The sequence below is a fragment of the Pseudopipra pipra genome, chromosome 13 (assembly GCF_036250125.1).
Source record: "Pseudopipra pipra isolate bDixPip1 chromosome 13, bDixPip1.hap1, whole genome shotgun sequence".
Classification (NCBI taxonomy): domain Eukaryota; kingdom Metazoa; phylum Chordata; class Aves; order Passeriformes; family Pipridae; genus Pseudopipra; species Pseudopipra pipra.
The window spans coordinates 17,802,635-17,826,694 of NC_087561.1; the positions used below are offsets into that span (position 1 = coordinate 17,802,635).

At 47.5% G+C, this 24,060-nt stretch overlaps 1 protein-coding gene and 2 long non-coding RNA genes across 4 annotated transcripts in view; 2 read left to right on the top strand and 1 right to left on the bottom strand.

The window, feature by feature from the left end:
* Positions 1-8,883, top strand: part of LOC135421584 (serine/threonine-protein kinase PAK 3-like) — a 66,825-nt gene extending 57,942 nt beyond the window's left edge. Inside the window, exons 4-6 of the mRNA XM_064670200.1 lie at positions 790-838; positions 7,830-7,945; positions 8,664-8,883. Of these exons, the coding sequence (XP_064526270.1) occupies positions 790-838; positions 7,830-7,945; positions 8,664-8,844 (346 nt within the window). The 3' untranslated portion in view covers positions 8,845-8,883. The remainder of the gene's footprint in view (positions 1-789; positions 839-7,829; positions 7,946-8,663) is intronic.
* LOC135421593 (uncharacterized) lies at positions 5,393-6,574 on the top strand. The gene is made up of 3 exons (XR_010434103.1): positions 5,393-5,543; positions 6,010-6,244; positions 6,491-6,574. It is a non-coding gene; the product is annotated as an uncharacterized LOC135421593 (long non-coding RNA).
* A 6,503-nt stretch (positions 8,884-15,386) lies between the features above and the next one.
* Positions 15,387-22,262, bottom strand: LOC135421571 (uncharacterized). Of its 2 annotated transcripts, XR_010434084.1 has the most exons (5): positions 21,559-22,262; positions 20,471-20,590; positions 17,983-19,511; positions 17,656-17,690; positions 15,387-17,122 (listed from the first exon to the last, which is right to left on the bottom strand). It is a non-coding gene; the product is annotated as an uncharacterized LOC135421571 (long non-coding RNA). The 2 variants fall into 2 exon arrangements; XR_010434083.1 differs by having other exon boundaries at positions 15,387-17,690.
* Between the last annotated feature and the right edge of the window lie 1,798 nt (positions 22,263-24,060).

Consider the following 24,060-nt stretch of genomic DNA (forward strand, 5'->3'; position numbering starts at 1 on the left):
AATTTTTGTAGACAACAAACTCTTGCATTGGTGCCTGTTCTTTTCTGATTTCTGTCTGCTCTGAGCATTCCTCCATGTGCGTGGTTTCCTGTCAAGGTAAAGCCACAAAACACTGTGGAAAATCAGTCTTTGTGGAGCCACCTGTGCTTCAGAGCTGCCTCTGCTGTTGTGGTTATTGTTGTTGTTGTTGTTGTTGTTGTTGTTACCAGCTGACTACAAAGGGCTCACAGCCCTGCACAGTGGGGCTGCCTTTTGGATCTGCTGCAAGGTGGTATCTCTGTTTCACATGAGCATCTTTCATGTTGTTTCTTTCAGAGAGCCATGTGAGTGAGGGGAACCCTACGAAGAAATACACTGTACAGCAGATAATTGGCCAAGGGTAAGTCCAATCTCAGCTACTTCTACAAAACCATGGGCCAGGGATTTTGCTGGTGTCATATCAAGCATGCAGTCAGGCAAGCTGCAAACATGGGCAGACACTGGGCTTACATCCTCCTGTCTGTCAGTCCTGATCAGTATTTAATAACTGTGGTCAGAAGGCATTGTCAAAGACAACTCAATGCTGGCAGTCTCTTGCCTGTAACAAGGAGCAGGACGTGGAGTATGTCCTATGTTTTCTCCTGGCCACCCTGCATGGCAGAGGGCTGCTGGGCTGCTGGGCTGCTGGGCTGCTGGCTGAAGCCGAGTGTTTTATAAACACTCTGGGCAGCAGAGCTCTGCTCTCTGGGCTGGCTTTCTCACCCAGGGCCTAAACGCCTTCTCCTTTCTTGGCTGCTGCTCTGTTTCTAGGACTTTTGGAACAGTTTTCCGAGGAGTTGACATTGCCACAGGAAGACGGGTAAGGGCAGCACCCCCGGCAGATTGTGCAGCTCTCGAGTGCTTTCCCCTCCACTGGGAGCTGTGGCCACAGCTCTGGGTGGCCACGAGATCTTTGCTGCAGAGACTGTTCCTCTGAGGGCAGACAAGTGTCAGCCTGCAAGACACGGTTTGGACAGACCTTGTCCTTATTAAGTCCCCAAAAGAACACAAGGAGGGCAGGGGTATCTTTCAGAGAAGGACACCTTTGCTCAGACTTATTTACTGACTATGCTAATGCATCAGCTACTTGGTGGCTCCTTACCCAGCTGCAGTGCTGCACTTGGGAAGTGCACTTACACAGGAGTCTGCAAGGGATCTAAAGGCCCTGAGCGCTGCTCATAACCCCGGCCACATCCATAAAATACCCTAGAATGGGTTATTCCTTTTCAAACCCAGAAAAGAACTGCAAATAGGAACTGGGTTAAAAACGTTCTTTAGAGTTGCAAAATCCAACTTCAAGATGTTACAAAGTTCTGGGATTGTATTTTTTTGTGTAACCCTCATGACCTTTTAGGATGGGATTTCCTCCATTACGGATTGATTGTTTGCAGACCATTTGTCCAGAGTTTACAAGGCAAAATGTCTATAGCCATGTGTCCTGTAACTGGCACACAAGGGCGAGCGGAGGAATCGCCTCTTGTCCTGTCAGTTAAGAAGCTCTGGTGTCTAATCCCAGGCAGTTTGGCCCACCCTGACTCCATCATTCCAAAGACACCTGCTCCATGTGCGTTGTGGTCCCGTGCAACAGACATCTCAAGTCTGTGGCTTTCAATCTCCTTTTAGGTGGCCATCAAGAAGATTTTTGTTCTCGACAGAAAGAACAAAAGGGAGCTTGTTTTAACTGAGGTTGCAGTCCTGAAGAGAATGAGGCACCCCAATATCATTCGCTACATAGACAGGTGAGTGGTTCTGGGATTATCACGTTGAGGTTCATTGACAAACTGCAAGCCAAAGGCTAAAAAGCCACTTTGGTCACTGGAAGAACATGGAGCTCTTCATTATTTTATAACTCCTCCACCTGCAGTGGACGGGAGGTGCAGGGCACAGGTCTCTTAGCTCCTTCAGGGAGGAGCTTGCCTTGTGTCTGCCTTGGCCTTTTCTGGTAATAGGTAGTTTGAAGCGTGTCTTCCAAAACCTGCATCTGCCATGTCTTCCTAAAGCCACAGCCCTTCAGTTCACTACCTCCCTGTTCTTTTGGGGTCTGGTTTTTTTCAAACTGATCATCATTTCTTTGCCTTAATGATACGTGCTGATAAACCCACCTAGAAATTATTGCCCTTGGGGTTTTCCCTCTACTTTTTGTTGCTGTGGATGCCAGGAAGACTAGGCTCTTGTTTGCACAACCACACAATGTGCCAGGTTTTAAATGGTTTTCCCTGTTTCTGAATGCACTTTATGCAATGCTTTCCAAGGGGATGACCAACATCTGCCCTCAGTGGTGCACACTCTCCTCCCATGGAGAAGTCTGTGTTGCCTGCTTCCTGGAGTTCAGGCTGGAAGGGATGAGTTAAGATGATGAAGCAGCTGATGGCAATGTCCTGGTTCCAGATTTCTCTCTGCTGTCACTAAACTGCATTTTTGCCTTGCTTGCCATCTAAGACATCTCCTTTTTCACAGATGAGCCTTTCTCATTTAGCCTGCTCAGATTCTCTCTTCATTTACAAGTGACCTGGCAAGAAAACTCAACTGCAGTCTTTCCCATAAGGTCATTTAGCTGGGCCCATTCATCTCCATGCTGTGGGTTTCTTCTTTCAGCTACCTTTTCAATGAAGAACTCTGGCTGGTGACGGAATATGTGGAGGGATGCACCTTAGGCGATGTCATTTCCAAACAAGCTCTTGAGGAAGAGATGATAGCCTCTATCAGTCGGGAGGTAAGGGATGCTGCCCTTGCTTCTGACAGCTTGGACAGGAGGGTTCTTTGCAAAAGGTGGTAAGAACAGGAGTGATTTCCTGTTCAGAGCTTTGTTTCTGCGTTGCTGTTCTGATGTGGAGAAGAAAAGAGCATCCAAGTGAACGGCCTGCCAGTCTCACTACATTTCTTGTACTCTGTTATTATACTCCTATAATGTTGTTGTACTTTCTTTTTCAGTTTAATTTCATTTTATTTAATTTATTATTCCAAACTTTGCCACTTGAAGTATGTCTGCAATTGATGTGTCACCTGAAATTTGATCTTTTAGAGCCATTTCCTTTTTTGTGGGATAAAATCAGCCTAATTAATTTTTCCTCTCGTTTCTTTGTTTAATCTCAGTGCCTGAATGCCCTGGACTTCCTTCATTCAGATCTAGTGATTCACAGAGACATCAAAAGTGACAATATTCTTCTCGGAATGGATGGATCTGTGAAATTGAGTAGGTGTTCTTGGTCAGGCACAGCGTTCCTGGGAGGCAGGGTCTGGGGTTGCCTTTGAGTGCCTGCCAGTTCCCCAAAAGTGGTGCTGGTGGGAGCGCCCAGCCCACTGCTGTAAGCTGAGAGCAGAGTTGCAATGTGCAGAGAGCTCTAGAGAGGATGAGGCTGTCAAGAGTGCCTTTGGTTTGGGTATGTCCCTTCCAGAGGAAACAGCACAGCCACTCTTCCAGCTAGATTCAACACTGTGCTCTCAGACTGAGAGTGGGGAATTCTTTGCTTGCTTTCATAATTCAAGCTGGTTTTATCAGTACTTGTTTTTCTTGCAGTTGATTTTGGCTTCTGTGCTTGGCTTATGCCCTGGGAGAAGAAACGGACATCTTTCATTGGGACTCCTTTCTATATGGCACCAGAAATGTTGAGAGGAGACCGATATGGTGCCAAAGTGGATATCTGGGCCCTTGGGATCATGGCACTAGAAATGGTGGATGGTCCTACACAGGTAAGGTGCAAATACTGTCAGAGAGCCCTGCCTTTCTCCCCTGAGCCATATCTTTCTCCCACTCACATCAGCTTGAACTAGTCCCACCAAGGCCCACGTCTAAAAGTGTCCTGGAGCACATCTGCTCACAGGAGAAGTGACATGTGCCAGTGCAGAAATGGGCCGTTTTGGCCTCCAACAATGCTTGAATTCCTCCTGTGCTCTTTGAACTCCCTTGGAGCTGGATCTCCCAATGGCAGGAATTTTTCAGCAGCAGGATTCTCCCGTTGGAGAATTACTGTGAGAAGCATTTCAAGGGGATCTGCAGGCCAGAAGTCTTTTCAAACTTGGACCAGTGCCCACTGCTTACTTGAGCCTTTCAGGGCAGGTCACTGCTTCTAGTACTGCCACAAGTATGTATTAGCCAGTACATTTCTAAAAGTAGGTTCTAGCACAGCTCCTTGTAGTAAGCCAATGTATTTCCAGGTTTGCAGTTGTAGATGCTAATTCCCTAAAATGAAATGACCCGCTCTTACACCAAAGGAGTGTGCAATAGGCCAGGAAGGTATACGGGGATAAAACCCCATGACTAACAGCTGAAACCAAGTTAAATGCTGCACAGTTAATTCCTGAGGAAGGCAACAATTATGGAAAATGTCAGTCTTCCAGTCCTTCTGAAAAAGGTCCCTGACTTTTCTTGGAAGACTTCTTTTGGATTGCATTTGCCTTGCAGAAGGCAGCAAAAAGAGTTGAAGGGAATTAGCAGGACTGGTCTGGATGCTGAAAATTCTCTGCTTCCTTAAGCTCAAATGTTGATCAGGGCTCCTGGAGAAGCCCCAGGTCAAGTCTCAGAAAGCAAGGACTGGCCTGTGCTGGAGCTCTTCCCCTCGGGGAGGGATGGTTAATGGCTGTCTTGTGTTTCCTTTGTCCCAAGCCTAAGCACAAGCCACCCGAGCTGGAGACTCCCAGAAACCTGTCGCCTGTGTTCCGTTCCTTCCTGCAGTCCTGCCTGAAACGGAAGGTGAAGCGTCGATGGACGGCCAGGAAGCTGATGAAGGTAAAGTGGCTGCAGGTGAAACAGCTGTCCAGGGATGGGCTTTGTCATCAGCTAAACTCAGAGGCATCAGGAGGCCTCCACTCCTACTAATCTCCAGTCTTGGTGCTTTTCAAATGACAACTAAGTAGCATCCTAGAATAGTTTGGCTTGGAAGGGACCTTTAAGTGGCATCTAGTCCAACCCCCCTGCAACGAGCAGGGACATCTTCAACTAGACCGGGTTGCTCAGAGCCCTGTCCCACCTGACCAGGGATGGGGTATCCACTTCCTGTGCCAGTGTTTCAGCACCCTCATTCTAAACAATGACTGCCTTAGATGTAACCAGAATCTATCCTCTTGCACTTGAAAACTATGATCCTTTGTCCCACTGCAACCGGGCCCTTTGAAAAAATGTGTCCCCTTGAAGGACTGAAAGGCCACAATAAGCTCTCCCTGGCACCTTCTCTTCTCCAGTGCCATCTGTCTTGGCCTTTCCTCAGAGGAAAGTTGGAGGTCTAGATAGTTCCCTACGTCCTCCTGATGTGTATTGCTGGTAACCAGAGGAATCCCGCTGGAGCCTGTGAGAAACTGCATTTGGAAAGTAATGGCTCCTTTTGTTCTTCTTTGGTTTTTTGGTGCAGCATCCGTTTTTAGGAAAATCCAAGAGTCTTGCCGAGATGACTCCTCTGATTGATGCAGTCAGGAGACCCAGAACAGCGGCACCAGAACCTCTGCTGGCTCCCTCTCTTTCTGGACAAGAGGGGAAAGAAGAGCAAGTAGAGAAGAAAGTTGTCAAAGCAAAGCCTGAAGGAGTGAAATCAGTAAGTGCCAGCGTACATTAGCACTGCCTTTGGTGTCAATCAGAGCTGCAAGTTCCTGAGCAGACAGCGCTTGCTTTTTGTGGCTGAAGATTGTGAGGGCTGTAGCCCTGCCATGACATGGTGCTTCAGCCCAGCCACTGACACCTGGAAAAGCAGTCTGGAACTTCCAAGTTGAGTCAGACTGTCCCTTTCAGGACACACAGCAATAACTGTGCCCTAGAGGGTAGTTGCCCCTCTGCACGACCTAGTTGACAAAATGCATGAAAATTGAAGAGGAAACTGCCCATGAACTTGTGTAAATCCAGTCTTTTCTTCTCGTCCATTCACTTTGTGAAGTGGGCAGCAAAAGACAGTTTAAGAGCCTGACTTGTGGCCAACAGCATCTTCCCAAGGGTTTGCATTTGAACTATGATCTCAGGACATCTCTGCAAGCCACCTTTCTGACATAAACTAATTCTTGCCACAGATCCTCAAGAGCTCTGCAATGGCAGGTGTTGCTGCAGCACCACAACCTAAAGAAGTCTCCTTGCCCGACACTGAAATGCCAAGCACAAGCACTGGCAAAAGAGCCACTGGGAAAAAATGCACACAGAAAACAAGCACTGGGAAGAAAAGCTCTGCAGAAACCAGCACAGGGAGAAAAAGCTCAGACCAGCCACAACTGATATCCTCACTAACAAGTATTTACCTCGCCGATCTCAGTACGTATCATGTATTTCACTTCTGGTGGAGCAGTCCATGGTATGCATGTCAACTTTAGCTGTACTAAAGGAACAGAGTGTTTGTCGAGCCACCTGTGCTTCAGAGCTGCCTCTGTTGCTCTTGTGATTGTTGTTACCAGCTGACTACAAAGGGCTCACAGCCCTGCACAGTGGGGCTGCCTTTTGGATCTGCTGCAAGGTGGTATCTCTGTTTCACATGAGCGTCTTTCATGTTGTTTCTTTCAGAGGGCATTGTGAGTGAGGAGAACCCTATGAAGAAATACACTTTACAGCAGCAAATTGGCCAAGGGTAAGTCCAATCTCAGCTACTTCTACAAAACCATGGGCCAGGGATTTTGCTGGTGTCATATCAAGCATGCAGTCAGGCAAGCTGCAAACATGGGCAGACACTGGGCTTACATCCTCCTGTCTGTCAGTCCTGATCAGTATTTAATAACTGTGGTCAGAAGGCATTGTCAAAGACAACTCAATGCTGGCAGTCTCTTGCCTGTAACAAGGAGCAGGACATGGAGTATGTCCTATGTTTTCTCCTGGCCACCCTGCATGGCAGAGGGCTGCTGGGCTGCTGGGCTGCTGGGCTGCTGGGCTGCTGGCTGAAGCCGAGTGTTTTATAAACACTCTGGGCAGCAGAGCTCTGCTCTCTGGGCTGGCTTTCTCACCCAGGGCCTAAACGCCTTCTCCTTTCTTGGCTGCTGCTCTGTTTCTAGGTCTTGTGGAAGAGTTTTCCGAGGAGTTGACATTGATACAGGAAGACGGGTAAGGGCAGCACCCCCGGCAGATTGTGCAGCTCAGCTCTCGAGTGCTTTCCCCTCCGCTGGGAGCTGTGGCCACAGCTCTGGGTGGCCACGAGATCTTTGCTGCAGAGACTGTTCCTCTGAGGGCAGACAAGTGTCAGCCTGCAAGACACGGTTTGGACAGACCTTGTCCTTATTAAGTCCCCAAAAGAACACAAGGAGGGCAGGGGTATCTTTCAGAGAAGGACACCTTTGCTCAGACTTATTTACTGACTATGCTAATGCATCAGCTACTTGGTGGCTCCTTACCCAGCTGCAGTGCTGCACTTGGGAAGTGCACTTACACAGGAGTCTGCAAGGGATCTAAAGGCCCTGAGCGCTGCTCATAACCCCGGCCACATCCATAAAATACCCTAGAATGGGTTATTCCTTTTCAAACCCAGAAAAGAACTGCAAATAGGAACTGGGTTAAAAACGTTCTTTAGAGTTGCAAAATCCAACTTCAAGATGTTACAAAGTGCAGGGATTGTATTTTTTTGTGTAACCCTCATGACCTTTTAGGATGGGATTTCCTCCATTACGGATTGATTGTTTGCAGACCATTTGTCCAGAGTTTACAAGGCAAAATGTCTATAGCCATGTGTCCTGTAACTGGCACACAAGGGCGAGCGGAGGAATCGCCTCTTGTCCTGTCAGTTAAGAAGCTCTGGTGTCTAATCCCAGGCAGTTTGGCCCACCCTGACTCCATCATTCCAAAGACACCTGCTCCATGTGCGTTGTGGTCCCGTGCAACAGACTTCTCAAGTCTGTGGCTTTCAATCTCCTTTTAGGTGGCCATCAAGAAGATTTTTCTCCGCGACAGAAAGAACAAAAGGGAGCTTGTTTTAACTGAGGTTGCAGTCCTGAAGAGAATGAGGCACCCCAATATCATTCACTATATAGACAGGTGAGTGGTTCAGGGATTATCACACCGAGGTTCACATGTGCCTTGTGTCTGCCTTGGCCTTTTCTGGTATACGTAGTTTGAAGCGTGTCTTCCAAAACCTGCATCTGCCATGTCTTCCTAAAGCCACAGCCCTTCAGTTCACTACCTCCCTGTTCTTTTGGGGTCTGGTTTTTTTCAAACTGATCATCTTTTCTGTGCCGTAATGATACGTGCTGATAAACCCACCTAGAAATTATTGCCCTTGGGGTTTTCCTTCTACTTTCTGTTGGTGTGGATGCCAGGAAGACTAGGCTCTTGTTTGCACAACCACACAATGTGCCAGGTTTTAAATGGTTTTCCCTGTTTCTGAATGCACTTTATGCAATGCTTTCCAAGGGGTTGACCAACATCTGCCCTCAGTGGTGCACACTCTCCTCCCATGGAGAAGTCTGTGTTGCCTGCTTCCTGGAGTTCAGGCTGGAAGGGATGAGTTAAGATGATGAAGCAGCTGATGGCAATGTCCTGGTTCCAGATTTCTCTCTGCTGTCACTAAACTGCATTTTTGCCTTGCTTGCCATCTAAGACATCTCCTTTTTCACAGATGAGCCTTTCTCATTTAGCCTGCTCAGATTCTCTCTTCATTTACAAGTGACCTGGCAAGAAAACACAACTGCAGTCTTTCCCATAAGGTCATTTAGCTGGGGCCATTCATCTCCATGCTGTGGGTTTCTTCTTTCAGCTACCTTTTCAATGAAGAACTCTGGCTGGTGACGGAATATGTGGAGGGATGCACCTTAGGCGATGTCATTTCCATACAAGCTCTTGAGGAAGAGATGATAGCCTCTATCAGTCGGGAGGTAAGGGATGCTGCCCTTGCTTCTGACAGCTTGGACAGGATGGTTCTTTGCAAAAGGTGGTAAGAACAGGAGTGATTTCCTGTTCAGAGCTTTGTTTCTGCGTTGCTGTTCTGATGTGGAGAAGAAAAGAGCATCCAAGTGAACGGCCTGCCAGTCTCACTACATTTCTTGTACTCTGTTATTATACTCCTATAATGTTGTTGTACTTTCCTTTCTAGTTTAATTTCAATTTAATTCATTTATTATTCCAAACTTTGCCACTTGAGGTATGTCTGCAATTGATGTGTCACCTGAAATTTGACCTTTTAGAGCCATTTCTTTTTTTCTGCGATAAAATCAACCTAATTAATTTTTCCCCTTGTGTTTCTTTGTTTAATCTCAGTGCCTGAAAGCCCTGGACTTCCTTCATTCAAATCGAGTGATCCACAGAGACATCAAAAGTGACAGTATTCTTCTCGGAATGGATGGATCTGTCAAACTGAGTAGGTGTTCTTGGTCAGGCACAGCGTTCCTGGGAGGCAGGGTCTGGGGTTGCCTTTGAGTGCCTGCCAGTTCCCCAAAAGTGGTGCTGGTGGGAGTGCCCAGCCCACTGCTGTAAGCTGAGAGCAGAGTTGCAATGTGCAGAGAGCTCTAGAGAGGATGAGGCTGTCAAGAGTGCCTTTGGTTTGGGTCTGTCCCTTCCAGAGGAAACAGAGCACAGCCACTCTTCCAGCTAGATTCAACACTGTGCTCTCAGACTGAGAGTGGGGAATTCTTGTGCTTGCTTTCATAATTCAAGCCGGTTTTAACTCTATTTCTTTTTTCTGCAGTTGATTTTGGCTTATGTGCTTGGCTTCAGCCCCAGCGAAAGACATGGAGGTCATTTTTTTCAACACCTTTCTATATGGTATCAGAAATGTTGAGAAGAGACCGATATGATGCCAAAGTGGACATCTGGGCCCTTGGGATCACGGCACTAGAAATGGTGGATGGTCCTACACGGGTAAGGTGCAAATACTGTCAGAGAGCCCTGCCTTTCTCCCCTGAGCCATATCTTTCTCCCACTCACATCAGCTTGAACTAGTCCCACCAAGGCCCACGTCTAAAAGTGTCCTGGAGCACATCTGCTCACAGGAGAAGTGACATGTGCCAGTGCAGAAATGGGCCGTTTTGGCCTCCAACAATGCTTGAATTCCTCCTGTGCTCTTTGAACTCCCTTGGAGCTGGATCTCCCAATGGCAGGAATTTTTCAGCAGCAGGATTCTCCCGTTGGAGAATTACTGTGAAAAGCATTTCAAGGGGATCTGCAGGCCAGAAGTCTTTTCAAACTTGGACCAGTGCCCACTGCTTACCTGAGCCTTTCAGGGCAGGTCACTGCTTCTAGTACTGCCACAAGTATGTATTAGCCAGTACATTTCTAAAAGTAGGTTCTAGCACAGCTCCTTGTAGTAAGCCAATGTATTTCCAGGTTTGCAGTTGTAGATGCTAATTCCCTAAAATGAAATGACCCGCTCTTACACCAAAGGAGTGTGCAATAGGCCAGGAAGGTATACGGGGATAAAACCCCATGACTAACAGCTGAAACCAAGTTAAATGCTGCACAGTTAATTCCTGAGGAAGGCAACAATTATGGAAAATGTCAGTCTTCCAGTCCTTCTGAAAAAGGTCCCTGACTTTTCTTGGAAGACTTCTTTTGGATTGCATTTGCCTTGCAGAAGGCAGCAAAAAGAGTTGAAGGGAATTAGCAGGACTGGTCTGGATGCTGAAAATTCTCTGCTTCCTTAAGCTCAAATGTTGATCAGGGCTCCTGGAGAAGCCCCAGGTCAAGTCTCAGAAAGCAAGGACTGGCCTGTGCTGGAGCTTTCCCCTCGGGGAGGGATGGTCAATGGCTGTCTTGTGTTTCCTTTGTCCCAAGCCTAAGGACATGCCACCCGAGCTGGAGACTCCCAGAAACCTGTCGCCTGTGTTCCGTTCCTTCCTGCAGTCCTGCCTGAACCCGAATGCAAAGCGTCAATGGACGGCCAAGAAGCTGCTGAAGGTAAAGTGGCTGCAGGTGAAACAGCTGTCCAGGGATGGGCTTTGTCATCAGCTAAACAACTAAGTAGCATTCTAGAATAGTTTGGCTTGGAAGGGACCTTTAAGTGGCATCTAGTCCAACCCCCCTGCAACGAGCAGGGACATCTTCAACTAGACTGGGTTGCTCAGAGCCCTGTCCCACCTGACCAGGGATGGGGTATCCACTTCCTGTGCCAGTGTTTCAGCACCCTCATTCTAAACAATGACTTCCTGAGATGTAACCAGAATCTATCCTCTTCCACTTGAAAACCATGATCCTTTGTCCCATTGCAACCACGCCCTTTGAAAAAATGTGTCCCCTTGAAGGACTGAAAGGCACAATAAGCTCTCCCTGGCACCTTCTCTTCTCCAGTGCCATCTGTCTTGGCCTTTCCTCAGAGGAAAGTTGGAGGTCTAGATAGTTCCCTACGTCCTCCTGATGTGTATTGCTGGTAACCAGAGGAATCCCGCTGGAGCCTGTGAGAAACTGCATTTGGAAAGTAATGGCTCCTTTTGTTCTTCTTTGGTTTTGGGTGCAGCATCCGTTTTTAGGAAAATCCAAGAGTCTTGTCGAGATGGCTCCTCTGATTGATGCAGTCAGGAGACCCAGAACAGCGGCACCGGAACCTCTCCTGGCTCCCTCTCTGTTGCGGGATTAACAGGCGCTGTAATGTGGAAGCCATTCTTCAAGAAGATGTCGTGACTGACCCAGGGCGAAGTGACCACCAGCCTGGCATTCCTGGGATTTCTGTCCCACCATGGTGCCCAAACCTCTGGGCTGATGATCCAGCAGAGACAAAGAGGGGAGCTGCAGCTACAGGGAATAGAATCGTGGAACTGTTAAGGTTGCAAAAGATCTCTGAGATCCCCAGACCCAACCATCAACCAACACCTCCACAATGATCACCACTAAAACATGACCTCAACTGCCACATCCACACGTTTTCTGTGCACTTCCAGGGATGGGGAATCCACCCCTGCCCTGGGCAGCTGTGCCAGGGCTGGACAGTCCTTTCCATGATGGAATTTTTCCCCAATATCCAACCTGACTCTCCTCTGGCACAGCTTGAGGCCGTTCCCTCTCATCTTGTCCCTTGTTCCCTTGGAGCAGAGCCCGACCCCCCCTCAGTTCCCCCCTCCTGTCAGGGAGTTGCAGAGCCAGAAGGTCCCCCCTGAGCCTCCTTTTCTCCAGGCTGAGCCCCCCCAGCTCCCTCAGCTGTTCCTGGTGCTCCAGCCCCTTCCCAGCTCTGTTCCCTTCCCTGGACTCGATCCCAGAGCTCCTGAACACTGTGGAGTGTCTCTGTTACGACCCGCCCCAGGAAAAGGGGAGAGGGGGTAACTCAGGTTTTTATCAATAATTCCCTTGGGGTGGATTAAAGTGACACTACACTAAATTATCGGTGGCTGAAAACATATACTGGCAAGGTTTATTGTAACAATTCTGCATCAACAGGCATGCTAGCAGTTTGGGTACTGTCATACAACAGTGTGACACAGAGATAACCTTTGGGGGGGAAAGAAAATGCATAGGGGAGAGAAAGGCAGGATAAGAGCAAGGGAGAGTAAGGGAAAGAAAAGCTGAGAGTGGACAGATGTCCATAGTCACCGCCCACGGGGTCCAGTGATGCTTCCATGTCTGTCAGTTGAAGTGGTGGCCTTGATCTGCTGGGGGTGAAGGAGGGAAGCCCCCACACTCCAAGAAGTTATGAGTTATATCCATGGTTAGTGTCATGGGCCGTGCCTCGAGCCTCCAACATCTCCTAGGTCTGTGCTGAGTTTTTTTTGTGTCTCGCCTGGTTCCCGCCTTTCAAGATTAGCAGAGGGAGGGAGGGTCCTGATTGCTCATCAGGTGTATCAACAGTCAAAAGCCTGCAAGCTCAGCTCTTGCCTTTTCAGGGCTTCACACCTTCAGCACTGGAGGGAGGGAGGGGCCCGACTGCTCATCAGAGGTATTATGCAAGTCGAAAGCCTGCAAAAGTCTCTTAGAATGCATAAATCATTAACCATTTCAGTCTCTGACAGTCTCCAAACGTGGTCACTGTTTGCAGGGGGTGTCTGGAGCACGCACAACAACCCCACAGCTCCACTGACTTCTCACTCACTTCATACACTCACTTCTCAGTGGTATGGATACAAGTCCATTTGTCCTGAAATTGTCTCCTCCTCTCCCCAAACCACTTTGGACCGAGATTGAGACTGGGATCAATTGGAAGAACTGAGCAAAGCAAATCCTGCGGCTCAAAGCTAGGTTTGCAGCTGGAAATGTGGGACTGTTAAACACATCTGTCCCTGGGCCTGCTGGAGAACAATTCTCTGCTTGACATACAGAGAGGCTGCCAGTGATAATTGTTTAATAAAACCTTCTGGTGAACACACTGCTCAGGGAAGGTCCAGCTGCTCACATGGAGTGTTAAACCCAGGAGACTGATTTTTAGAGCAGGGACCTTGATCATTCCTCAACTGCCTCAAAACAGTGAACCCCTGGAAGGCTCAGTCTGGTATTTTCAGATTCCTGGATTCCTTTTGTACCTATGCCCATTCTCTGAGGGCTTCAGGGCTCTTCCTAAAAATTGCTCAGCAGCAACAAGAAGTCATGTTTCCAGCTCTGTGCAAGGAAAGTGACACCTCATCCTTCTCTTATGGGAATCAAAGATGATGAATTATTATGACAAATGTGCTCCTTGATGTCTAAATCAGTTGTACATGTGGTGCAAAACCCCCTGGGGCACCAGCCCCGGGGCTCTGTAGTGCTGGCACCAGACTTACAGGACAATATTATTTTGGTTTAGGTTTGTGAAAACATTTTTGAACTTTATCTAAATAGGAAATAATTCAACATTCAATATTTTGACATCTCTGTGAGCACCTATAACTCCTCTGACTGGAGAGACACCTCAAACAACATGTCAGTGCCAGAGAAGCTTCTTCTGTAAACGCAGACCCTCAGCAGTTCTGGTCCAGCTTGTCCACCTTAGAAAATCCAGCTCCAAGACGGAACAGTGCCCACCTGAGAGGCAGCCACACAGCTGCCAATTTTAGTCCATAAAAATCACTCTCTCCTGGAAACTCTGTGGCAACAGCTTCGAGCAGCCACTTAACCTTGGCAGCGCTCTGGGATGTTCTTTTTTTTGGAATTTTAAAACATGACCCCAGCACAACTAAGTCCTTTTTCATCCACAGAACCCAGAGCATCTCACAGATTTATCATCACCATCACTGTGTTTTTCAGCAGAGAGGGGCATATTTGTTGCACAAAGACTCTGCATTAATTCCTGGATTAGAACTGAAGGAGGTGACCCAGCAGCACCCACCCAACTGCCTGTTCTCTGGGGGCTTCAGGGCTCCTCTTAAAAATTGTTCAGCAGCAACAAGAGGTCAAGTTTCCAGCTCTGTCAAGCGACACCCAGATAAACGAACTGTTCAAAATCATTCCAGAAATCAGTCTCAGTGCTGGGAGCAGAATATACTTTGTCCATTCTCCCACTGTTTATTTTCCTCCCTGACCCTTGTGGCTCCTCCACAGCTCCTACAAACAGCCTGTCTGTCCTCTGTCTTCACATCCTCCCAATTTTTCCTTCCTTGCCATGTCCTCCCAGTTTGCCCTTAAGGTAGATGGTGCCTCCCGAGCAATCTGAGTCACCTTTCCAAGTCAAATTTTCAACCACTCTTGTTGTCTCTCTGACTTATCACTCTGGCACTGAGGCAACAGAGTTGAATGTAAATACTGACTCCAAATTCTCTGCTATTTAGAGAGATGGAGACTTGGAGCATCCTGTGATCCCTCCAGTCTCTCTCCAGACATCCCCAGGCAGGAACAGGCTGCCTTCCCCCAGGAATGGCTCCTCCACCTGCAAACAGTGTGTTCCCTCTGTCCTGACACAGGTCCTGTGTTACCAAGGGCTGGAGCCTTTGGTGCAGTCCAAGATCCAGGATTAAAGAGCACCGTTTCCCCTCTGCTTCACCTTGCAGAAGCTGCTGGCAGTGGGCCAAATCCACAGAGAATTCCTAACAGGGACATATCCTTCTGTTACTTCCAGCAAAGACCACTGGGGTCCATATTCCCAATGGAGAAAGCAAGAGAAATTCTGCATGGCCTTGCTTGGGACTAGGCAGGACATGTGGGATGTTTTCCTCTGCTCAGTTGTTTGTTGGATGAAATACTGACGCCTTCCTACAGGACAAAATTCCTCCCGAAATTCTGCCAAGGATCCTGGACTGACAGCACTGAGCCTCGGAGGAATTTCCACATCCAAATGGTCCAACACTAGAAAAGTCTGTTAATGGTGAAATGATGAAATATCTGCCCAGAGAAGCTGTGGCTGCCCCATCCCTGGAAGAGTCCAAGGCCGGGTTGGACAGGGCTTGGAGCAACCAGGGCTAGTGGAAGGTGTCCCTGCACATGGCAGGGGTGAGATGAGATGAGCTTTAAGGGCCCCTTCCCACCTAAACCATCCCATGATACAACATAAAAATTAAATGGAGCTGCTGGAGGAGTCCAGAGGCAGCCACAGAGCTGCTCCGAGGGCTGGAGCCCTTCTGCTCTGGAGCCAGGCTGGGAGAGCTGGGAGTGTTCACCGGGAGAAGAGAAGGCTCCAGGGAGACCTGAGAGCCCCTTCCAGGGCCTAAATGGGCTCCAGGAGAGCTGGAGAGGGACTTGGGACAAGGGATGAAGGGACAGGACAAGGGGGAATGGCTTCCCACTGCCCTCTGGGCAGGGTTAGATGGGATACTGGGAAGGAATTCCTGGCTGGGAGGGTGGGGAGGCCCTGGCACAGGTTGCCCAGAGAAGCTGTGGCTGTCTCAGCCCTGGAAGTGTTCCAGGCTAGGTTGGAGGGGCTTGGAGCAACCTGGGCTAGTGGAAGGTGTCCCTGCCCATGGCAGGGGTGGAACTGGATGATCCTTCGAGTCCGTTCCAACCCAAGCCATTCCATGATTGGGTTCCTTGAGGCAAAAATTTCTCTGTCACCACGGAGCAGGAGCAGCAGCAGCCCAAGGCTGTTCAGTGGCTGACTCAAAGACCTGGGAGGTCTTTTCCAACCTAAATGATTGCAGGATTCTGAGGCGAATGACCATCTCTGGGTTGGTGACACATCTTGTCACTTCGATGTGTCCTTGCACCCCCCGGGTGTGTGTGAGGCTCCTCGGGAGTGCAGCCCCCCTGCCAGAGCTTACACTGAGCTGGAACAAGCCCTCACTTCCCCAGCCCCCCCAGTATTCCTTTTCCTGCCACCATTAACCTTGTGGGATTGGGATTTCCAGCAGGACTGTGCCAAGATGAACCTGAACTTCACACACATATTCACACCAGCCTCAATCTCCTTCCACTGCCTCCAGGGCTGCTCATCCTTCTCCTCTGGGACTGCACCAGGACAGATTATCTTGAGGATAATCAGACTGTCAAGCAGGATCTAGCAAGGACAGAACAGTTCCTTTGATCTTATGTATCTTCTATATCTTCTTTCTTGTTCCTTACTCCTTTGTAATTAGGAATTCAGTCCCATCAGAGCAGGAAAAAGACAGATGAGAGTTCAAGGATGATTCTGGCATTTTTTTAATGGCATTCATGGGTGATGGCTAATTAGAACTCATTAAGAGTTAAACATAAAGCTGACAAACATTAAAGGAAGGAACCAGAAGGTGGTAGGAGAGACAAACAAGCACCACTGACACAAAACAGCTCAGACAACCAGAAATGGGGGACACATCCTGCACAAGGCAGTGACACAGGACAACTTTCAGAGGGCCATGGGTTGTGGGAGGAATGTTTCCCTTCAGACTGGTATCCCAGGAACGCCATCAGTCTCAGAAGAACTGGACTGGAGTCTATAAACCAGGACACACATAAATCACCTGAATGTCTCACTGCTCAGGCAGGAGTTGGAGCACAGCTCTCAGGGCATCAGTGCCCATGAGTTTTCCGGGTCCCTCTGGAACAAGAAGAGAGGAAAGGAGGTATTTCCTGCTGTGCCAATCTTTTTCCTCCCATCATATGCAAACTCTAATGGAATGCAGCCACTTCTGGGAACACAGAGCTCAATTCAACTGTTTGGGTTTTTTTTTTAATACGAGGGAGGGTAAAACACCTTCAGTTTGACTACACCAGACACCCAAACCAGCTCTATCAAACAGCTACAGAAAGGGAAAGGCCGTAATTTACCATCTCACCCCAACCCCAATTTTGAGCAGTATCAGGTGGCAAAGTGCCTTCTGGTTTATTGGCAAATCACAAGAGAGCAGCTTCAGCTTCAGCATCAGTGCCAGGCAATGATTCCTTCCGAATCCCATGCTCACAGCCTTGGAAAATTGCCTGGGTGTCCCAGCAGAATCAAAGGAGATAAAGACAGAGTGATTCAAGTAATGAGGAATAACAAGGCCTGGAAAAGTCTGTCTGCTCCCAGAGGAATGTACTGTTTGGGGTAATTAGTGCCTGTGACAGGGCAGGAGTAGCTGCTGCCACAGTGGGCATGAGGAGGTTACAAGGCAGGTTTGACATAGCTTAAAATTTCCCCTCCCAATCTGGGAGTTTTGACTTGTATTTTTAGATCAATTTTAGAGCTGAACCACCTCAGCAGTCCCACCTGGGTTCAGCTTTTCATTTCACCAGGGGTGAGGAGGATCTGAGCTGAGAATTTCTGGGATTAACCCACCCCAACCTTCTGCTCTGACAAAATTCACCTGCTCTTCTGTGTGAGAAAATATCCAGTGCAGAGTGAGGGCAGATTGAATCCTCTGACAAGGAAAGTCATTATTCTAAGAAATTCCCTCCAAGCAGCAAATAAAAAGGAATGATCTCAGACCAGATGTCCATTTTCATTGTCAGAGCAGTTTTGGAAGACCCACCTTCACCAGCAGTCTCTGGAGGATCCCTGTAGGACCTGGAAGCAGATGGATGTGGGAGAATGAAACAGTGCTGGCCCCAAAGAGCATTCCTGAACTTTATTTGTTACCAGTGATAGTAGTATTACATCATATTATTATTATTATATTATATAATTATATATGTATTATATATAACTATAAATGTATTATATATAATTATATGTGTATTATATATAATTGTATATATTGTATATAATTATTTATAGGCATTATATATAATTATGTAAGTAATATTATAAATAAATAAATAGATGTACAATTATATATATATATAATTATATAACTCACCTAGAAACCTTAACCATGACAAAGCCACCCCTGGCACAGACAGAATCAAAACTTTCCTCAGACAGAAATTTGCTGCTCCAGAAGTGTTGTAACCTCATAAGTAAAGGATAAGAGAAGAACAAGAAGTGATCTTTCAGGACCACACAGCAGCTCAGCAATAAGACTGGGATCCAAATCGGAGCTTTTCTGGCTCCCAGGCTGCAATTCCACCAGCCAGATGGAATTTTATGGATTTTTTCAGTGGTGTATTGTAAAGGTACATCTCCCAGCTCATGCTGGGACATCACCCAGTGACTCTGAGCACATCCCAAATAAATGCCATCCCTGCCCTGTTTGGGCAGTCTCAGAATCATGGAATGGCTTGGGTTGGAACGGACTCGAAGGATCATCCAGTTCCATCCCTGCCATGGGCAGGGACACCTTCCACTAGCCCAGGTTGCTCCAAGCCCCTCCAACCTGGCCTGGAACACTTCCAGGGCTGAGACAGCCACAGCTTCTCTGGGCAACCTGTGCCAGGGCCTCCCCACCCTCCCAGACAGGAATTCCTTCCCAATATCCCATCTAACCCTGCCCAGAGGGCAGTGGGAAGCCATTCCCCCTTGTCCTGTCCCTTCATCCCTTGTCCCAAGTCCCTCTCCAGCTCTCCTGGAGCCCATTTAGGCCCTGGAAGGGGCTCTCAGGTCTCCCTGGAGCCTTCTCTTCTCCCGGTGAACGCTCCCAGCTCTCCCAGCCTGGCTCCAGAGCAGAAGGGCTCCAGCCCTCGGAGGAGCTCTGTGGCTGCCTCTGGACTCCTCCAGCAGCTCCATTTAATTTTTATGTTGTATCATGGGATGGTTTGTTGGGAAGGCACCTTAAATGTCACCTCATTTCCACCCCCTGCCATGTGCAGGGACACCTTCCACTAGCCCAGGTTGCTCCAAGCCCACCACGTTGGTCCTTGAGGGGTAGCCCTGATGAAGCAGCACATGGGTTGGGGTTTGCTCCCCATCCCTTGGGAATGATGAGGCCACACAAATCCCACAGCACCAACCATGGCCCTGGTGACACAGAGACAGGGACAACACCTGGGGCTGTCCCCTCTTCTTTGTGTAACCTCACAACCAGACCGTGGCTCTCCCTGGTTTATCCTGGAGGCAGCAGGTGAAGCCTTGCTATTCCCAGCCACATTTATTTATTCCTTTCCTCCAGTCTCCATGAAAACAAGTTATGATATTCCCGCTGCTCTGGGAGGTCAGGCTGTGCTGGAGCTGCTGGGAACCCCTGGCACAGAGCAGAACAAATGCCAAACCGAGAGAAGTGTAATTTCTCTGCAAAGAGCAAGGAAACAATTGGCAAGAGAGTTGAAAAGCACTAAAAGTGAGAGGCCCGACCTTAATACCACTTCAATTATTGAAGAAGATCGTCTTATCTCTGTGTTTGGATGGGTCTGATCAAACCTCACATCGCTGAGGGCATCTCATCCCTGTGCACAGTCAGAGCTGACAGGTTGGATCCACTGAGGACCTTTGGATTGCTTTTTATCAGCCTTCCTGGAAAAGAGGAGCAAGGAGAAAAAGAAAAAACAAACCAGGTGCTCTGAGCTGAGCTTGATCCTACAGAAATCAGGGCTATCAGGGGAGTTCAGGCTTGGCTCTAAACAAATAAACACAGAAATACAGATAGTCCATGTGTGCCACGCGAGGCTGAGCTGGAGATGGGGATGGTTCTGCTGGGAACCAAAACCAGATCCTGGGATTAGGTCATAGAATCATTAAGTTTGGAAAAGACCTCTAAGATCATCAACCCAGCACCATCCCCATGTTCAGGACCATCACACTCCCCTGAGCTGTTTGAATTGTGAAGAATGTGAAACGTCCTCCCTTATTAATTTATCAGTACCATTATTAATTCCGTTAATAATCACAGGATGATGGAATGCTACCACAGGAATCCACTCTGCAAACTAGACAAATACGAAGTTAAAACCCATCTTTTGAACAAGGACTGTAGGTGTTGGAGGGAAACACTGGTGTACCCCACCTCCAGTATTTTATGTTTCACTTCCAGAATGTCCATCAGCCCCTCCCCAGGGGAGAATGGGGAATGCAGGAGCTGATGGGAATGTCCCAGTAGATCTTCTATCTTTCCACCCACCTGATACACCTAATTTGTAACCCCAACCACAGTAATCTCCTAACCCAATTCCTTGGCACAGAGTGCCTTGTGCACATCTTGGGCTGGAGTCCATCTCCATAGGGAATCCTGGGAGAAGTCTTCAGCACACTGTCACTATTTTTAAGAATCACAAACTCTGTTTTCACAGCCAGAAAGAACCTCTTGAATCATTTAATCTGATCTATAACAAAGATCATAAACCCTATCCTTGATACAACCTCTTGTCTGAGCTCCAGCACAAAGTGTGGAGGGTGAGCCCAACCAAAAACTGGTTCTAAGAAAGAATAAAAAATAGTAAATAATAATAATAAACAATACATAATGAGAGCCATACCTCCAGTCTTGCTTCAGCTCAGATGAAGTTACTCATTGCTGAAGAGCAAAGAAGTTTTGTTTGTGCCCAGATTGCCCTGAAGCCACTGACCCTTGTTTGCCAAAGTTCAGCTTCTGGAGCCTTTTGGTAGAAGAGCAAAAATCAACTTGATGACAGAATTTGCTGCTGTATTTAACACAATAAACACGATTGTGGTGGGTATCTTGAATATGTAATTGTTTTGCTGCAGCCAAGCCCTTCCCACTGCTCTGCCCTGCAAAGGCTTTTACACCTGTGCTCAGCAAACACTGGAATTCTCTCAGTGCAAAATGGTTCATGGTCTCAAAGCAGACGAGAAGCTCTGAATCTTTAATAACCAGGAATTCAAGAAGATAATACTTTGGCAAGTGAAGTAAAGAGTTATTCAAAGTTTTCAGCTGTTTCAAAGTCAACATTGGTCTCCAAAAATTCCCAGAAGGTGCCAGAGAGCTTTCCCAGAGGCTGCCTGGGAGCCATGGGGTTTATTTTCATTGAACCATAGAATCCCAGGATGGTTTGGGTGGGAAGAACCTTAAAATCATCCAGTCCCACCCCGTGCCATGGGCAGGGACACCTTCCACTAGCCCAGGTCGCTCCAACCTGGCCTTGGACACTTCCAAGGCTGGGGCAGCCACAGCTTCTCTGGGCAACCTGTGCCAGGGCCTCAGCACCCTCCCAGCCCAGAATTCCTTCCCAATATTCCATCTAACCCTGCCTTCCTTCAGCTTAAGGCCATTCCCCCTCATCCTATCCCTACACTATTTTATTTTCTTTTCTTTAATGAGGAAGAACACATCAGGCTTGCAGGTTCCACATGCAAGTGGCTTGTTTCCTTGTTTTCTGGCCAAAAAAACAAGATGCCATTGCTACAAATGTCTTGATCACAAGGAACTGCAAGTGAACTGTAACTCTCAAAGGGTTTGGGGACAGGTTTGTGCTGCATTTTGCACAGAAGATGCTGCAGCAAGTACATTGTATCATGTATGGGATCAAATGTATGTTCAAATTATATCATTCCCATGGAAAAGTCCTGCAGAGTTTAGTAAGGAATTTTAGTAAGGAATACAGACCTCCTGAGCAGTTGAAATGATGCTCCTGAGCCAGGTGAGATTTACACCAGCTTTGCACCTCCTCCATCTTGCACCAAGCTGTGGTACAGGACTGGGACAGAAGTATGCCCAAAGGCAGCACATCCATATGGATATATTCCCATATATCTGTATTGCCCTGGAGAAAAGAAAGAATAGAGGAAGAAATCAGCAGTAATTAGAGGTTTAATGTGTCTGAGCCTTGATTTGGTGTCAGTCACCAACCACAGGCAGCAGACAAATGAATTAAAACGGAGCCAATTTGTGGCTGGGTATTTATTAGCATTGAGATAATATTCCCCATCCGTCATATCCAAGGCATGTTACAAGGTGCTCCTGTGTCCTGAGTGCCCAGAGGCCCTGTAAATCCCCTTCTCTGGATCCTGCCCACAGTCAAACTCATCCATCTGCATGAAGACATTCCTTGTGATGGAAACAAAGATCCAAAAGGGTCATAAAAGTGAGAGGCTGCAGATGGAGACAGAAGGAATCCAACCCTTCCCTGATGTACAGCTGGGATTTACAACCTGCCCAGCACAGATTTGGGATTATGGGAATAAAATCCCAGCTGCCATTGAGAGAGATAATTTGAGAGCACCTAAAAATTCTTTATTCAGAGGGTGGGGAGGCCCTGGCACAGGTTGCCCAGAGAAGCTGTAGCTGCCTCAGCCCTGGAAATGTCCAAGGCCAGGTTGGAGCGACCTGGGCTAGTGGAAGGTGTCCCTGCCCATGGCACGGGGTGGGACTGGATGATTTTAAGGTCCTTCCCACCCAAACCATCCTGGGATTCTGTGGTTCTACCAGAGACCCTTTAGCAGGGCAGAGAGGGAGAACCCCAAAACTATGGAAAAGGGCTTTTAGAGGTTCTAGAAAGGAAAAATTAAATGCAACAGTAAAAAGATATGATTCCTCTCTTTATCCAGAAGAGAAGTAACCATGGAGGGTACCAGGTTTAGAGAGGTCTCAGGGACAGATCCCTCCCAGCTCACTCCTGGGAGCACTCTATGCTGGAAGGAGCCTTGTTTGTGCCATTTCAATTTAATTTTTAATTTCTGCAAGGCCATTACTGTGCAAATAACAGGTTCTTACCATCAGCCACTGCACCATGGAGAGGAGATAACACAGAGGCTCATGGCTCCACTGCACTCCTGGAAAGCACCTTGTTTTCCTCTCCAGCTTCCCAGAAATCTCATCAATTTTTGATTTAATAAACCCCTAAGCAAGGGGCTGAAATTTGTGATATAGGAAATTAAACATACACTTAAGCACTTTGATAAAACAAGGCCTATAAAAATTAAACAGCAAATGAATAATTTCAGGGAGGTTTCTACTTTGCTAAAGTTTCAATGAGTTTTGACCTCTCATCCCACTTTCAGCATGGGAGACGTGTTATAAAATCTTACATCATTTCCAGGAAAAAATAACTTTTTACCTGCTGATATGGTTTGAAGCTGGCTCCCTGCCAAGTCTCCAAACCTTACCACAAGAAGTCCCCCCCCCCCCCCCAAACCTCAGGGAGAAGAGGGAAAAAAACCCCAAGAAAACCAAAACGAGAGAGAGAGAGCTAAAGCAATGGCTGTCAGTGTTAAATCAGTCAGGTTGTTCGGGATAAGAGCAGCTGTTAACTAAAAGCAAACAAAGTGAAAATAAAGCAACCCCCTGAATAATGAGATGAGCATCTCTCTATAATGATTATAAATCATTCATGTTGGTTAAATCATTCATGTTGGTTAAATCATTCATGTTATTTATGGGGCTTGGTATTCCTAAGGCACATCAAGTCTTGAGTTTTTGTTTATGGATTTCCACGATCTCTGACAGCACAGTCAGATCTGATGATCCTTTCCTGAGGAAAATGGCAATTCCTGAGCTGTTCCAGTGGCCACAAAGACCCAGGAAGGGTGACAGACAATTAACCCAAATTTGACAAACAGATAAGCTTCAGGCTCTCAGAGTGAAATGAGGGAGGAGGGTAAACAAGAACATTTGAATTCAGGAACAATGGCATGTAATTAATAAAAGTGCCACACAGCCCCAAACAACGAGGAGATGCTGAATCAGCACTTGAGCTTGCTGAGATTCCTGGACAAATTCTGGGGATAAAATACACTTAAAATAGCAGGGAATTGATAATCCATACAACTCTTTCTCCACAGTGCAGCATCTCCCATTTTCTCCCAGCACACACTCCCAGGAGGACAGTCCAGGGGCAGTGCAAGGATCTCCAGGGATTCATTCATGGGCACCTCTACCCCCTCTACCACCTCATTTTGAGCCTTTGGCCAAGCTGGGGCTCTGTGAAAATGTCCCTGCCCATGGCAAGGGGTTTGGAACAAGAGGGTCTTTAAAGTCCCGTCCATCTCCAAAGTTGGGATTCTATTAAAATCTTATTTTTCCTTTATGTTGGAGATGCAGAAATTTGTGTCCTTCTGTGCAAAGAGTCACATCACGGACATGCAATCATAAAAACACTGTATAAATGTA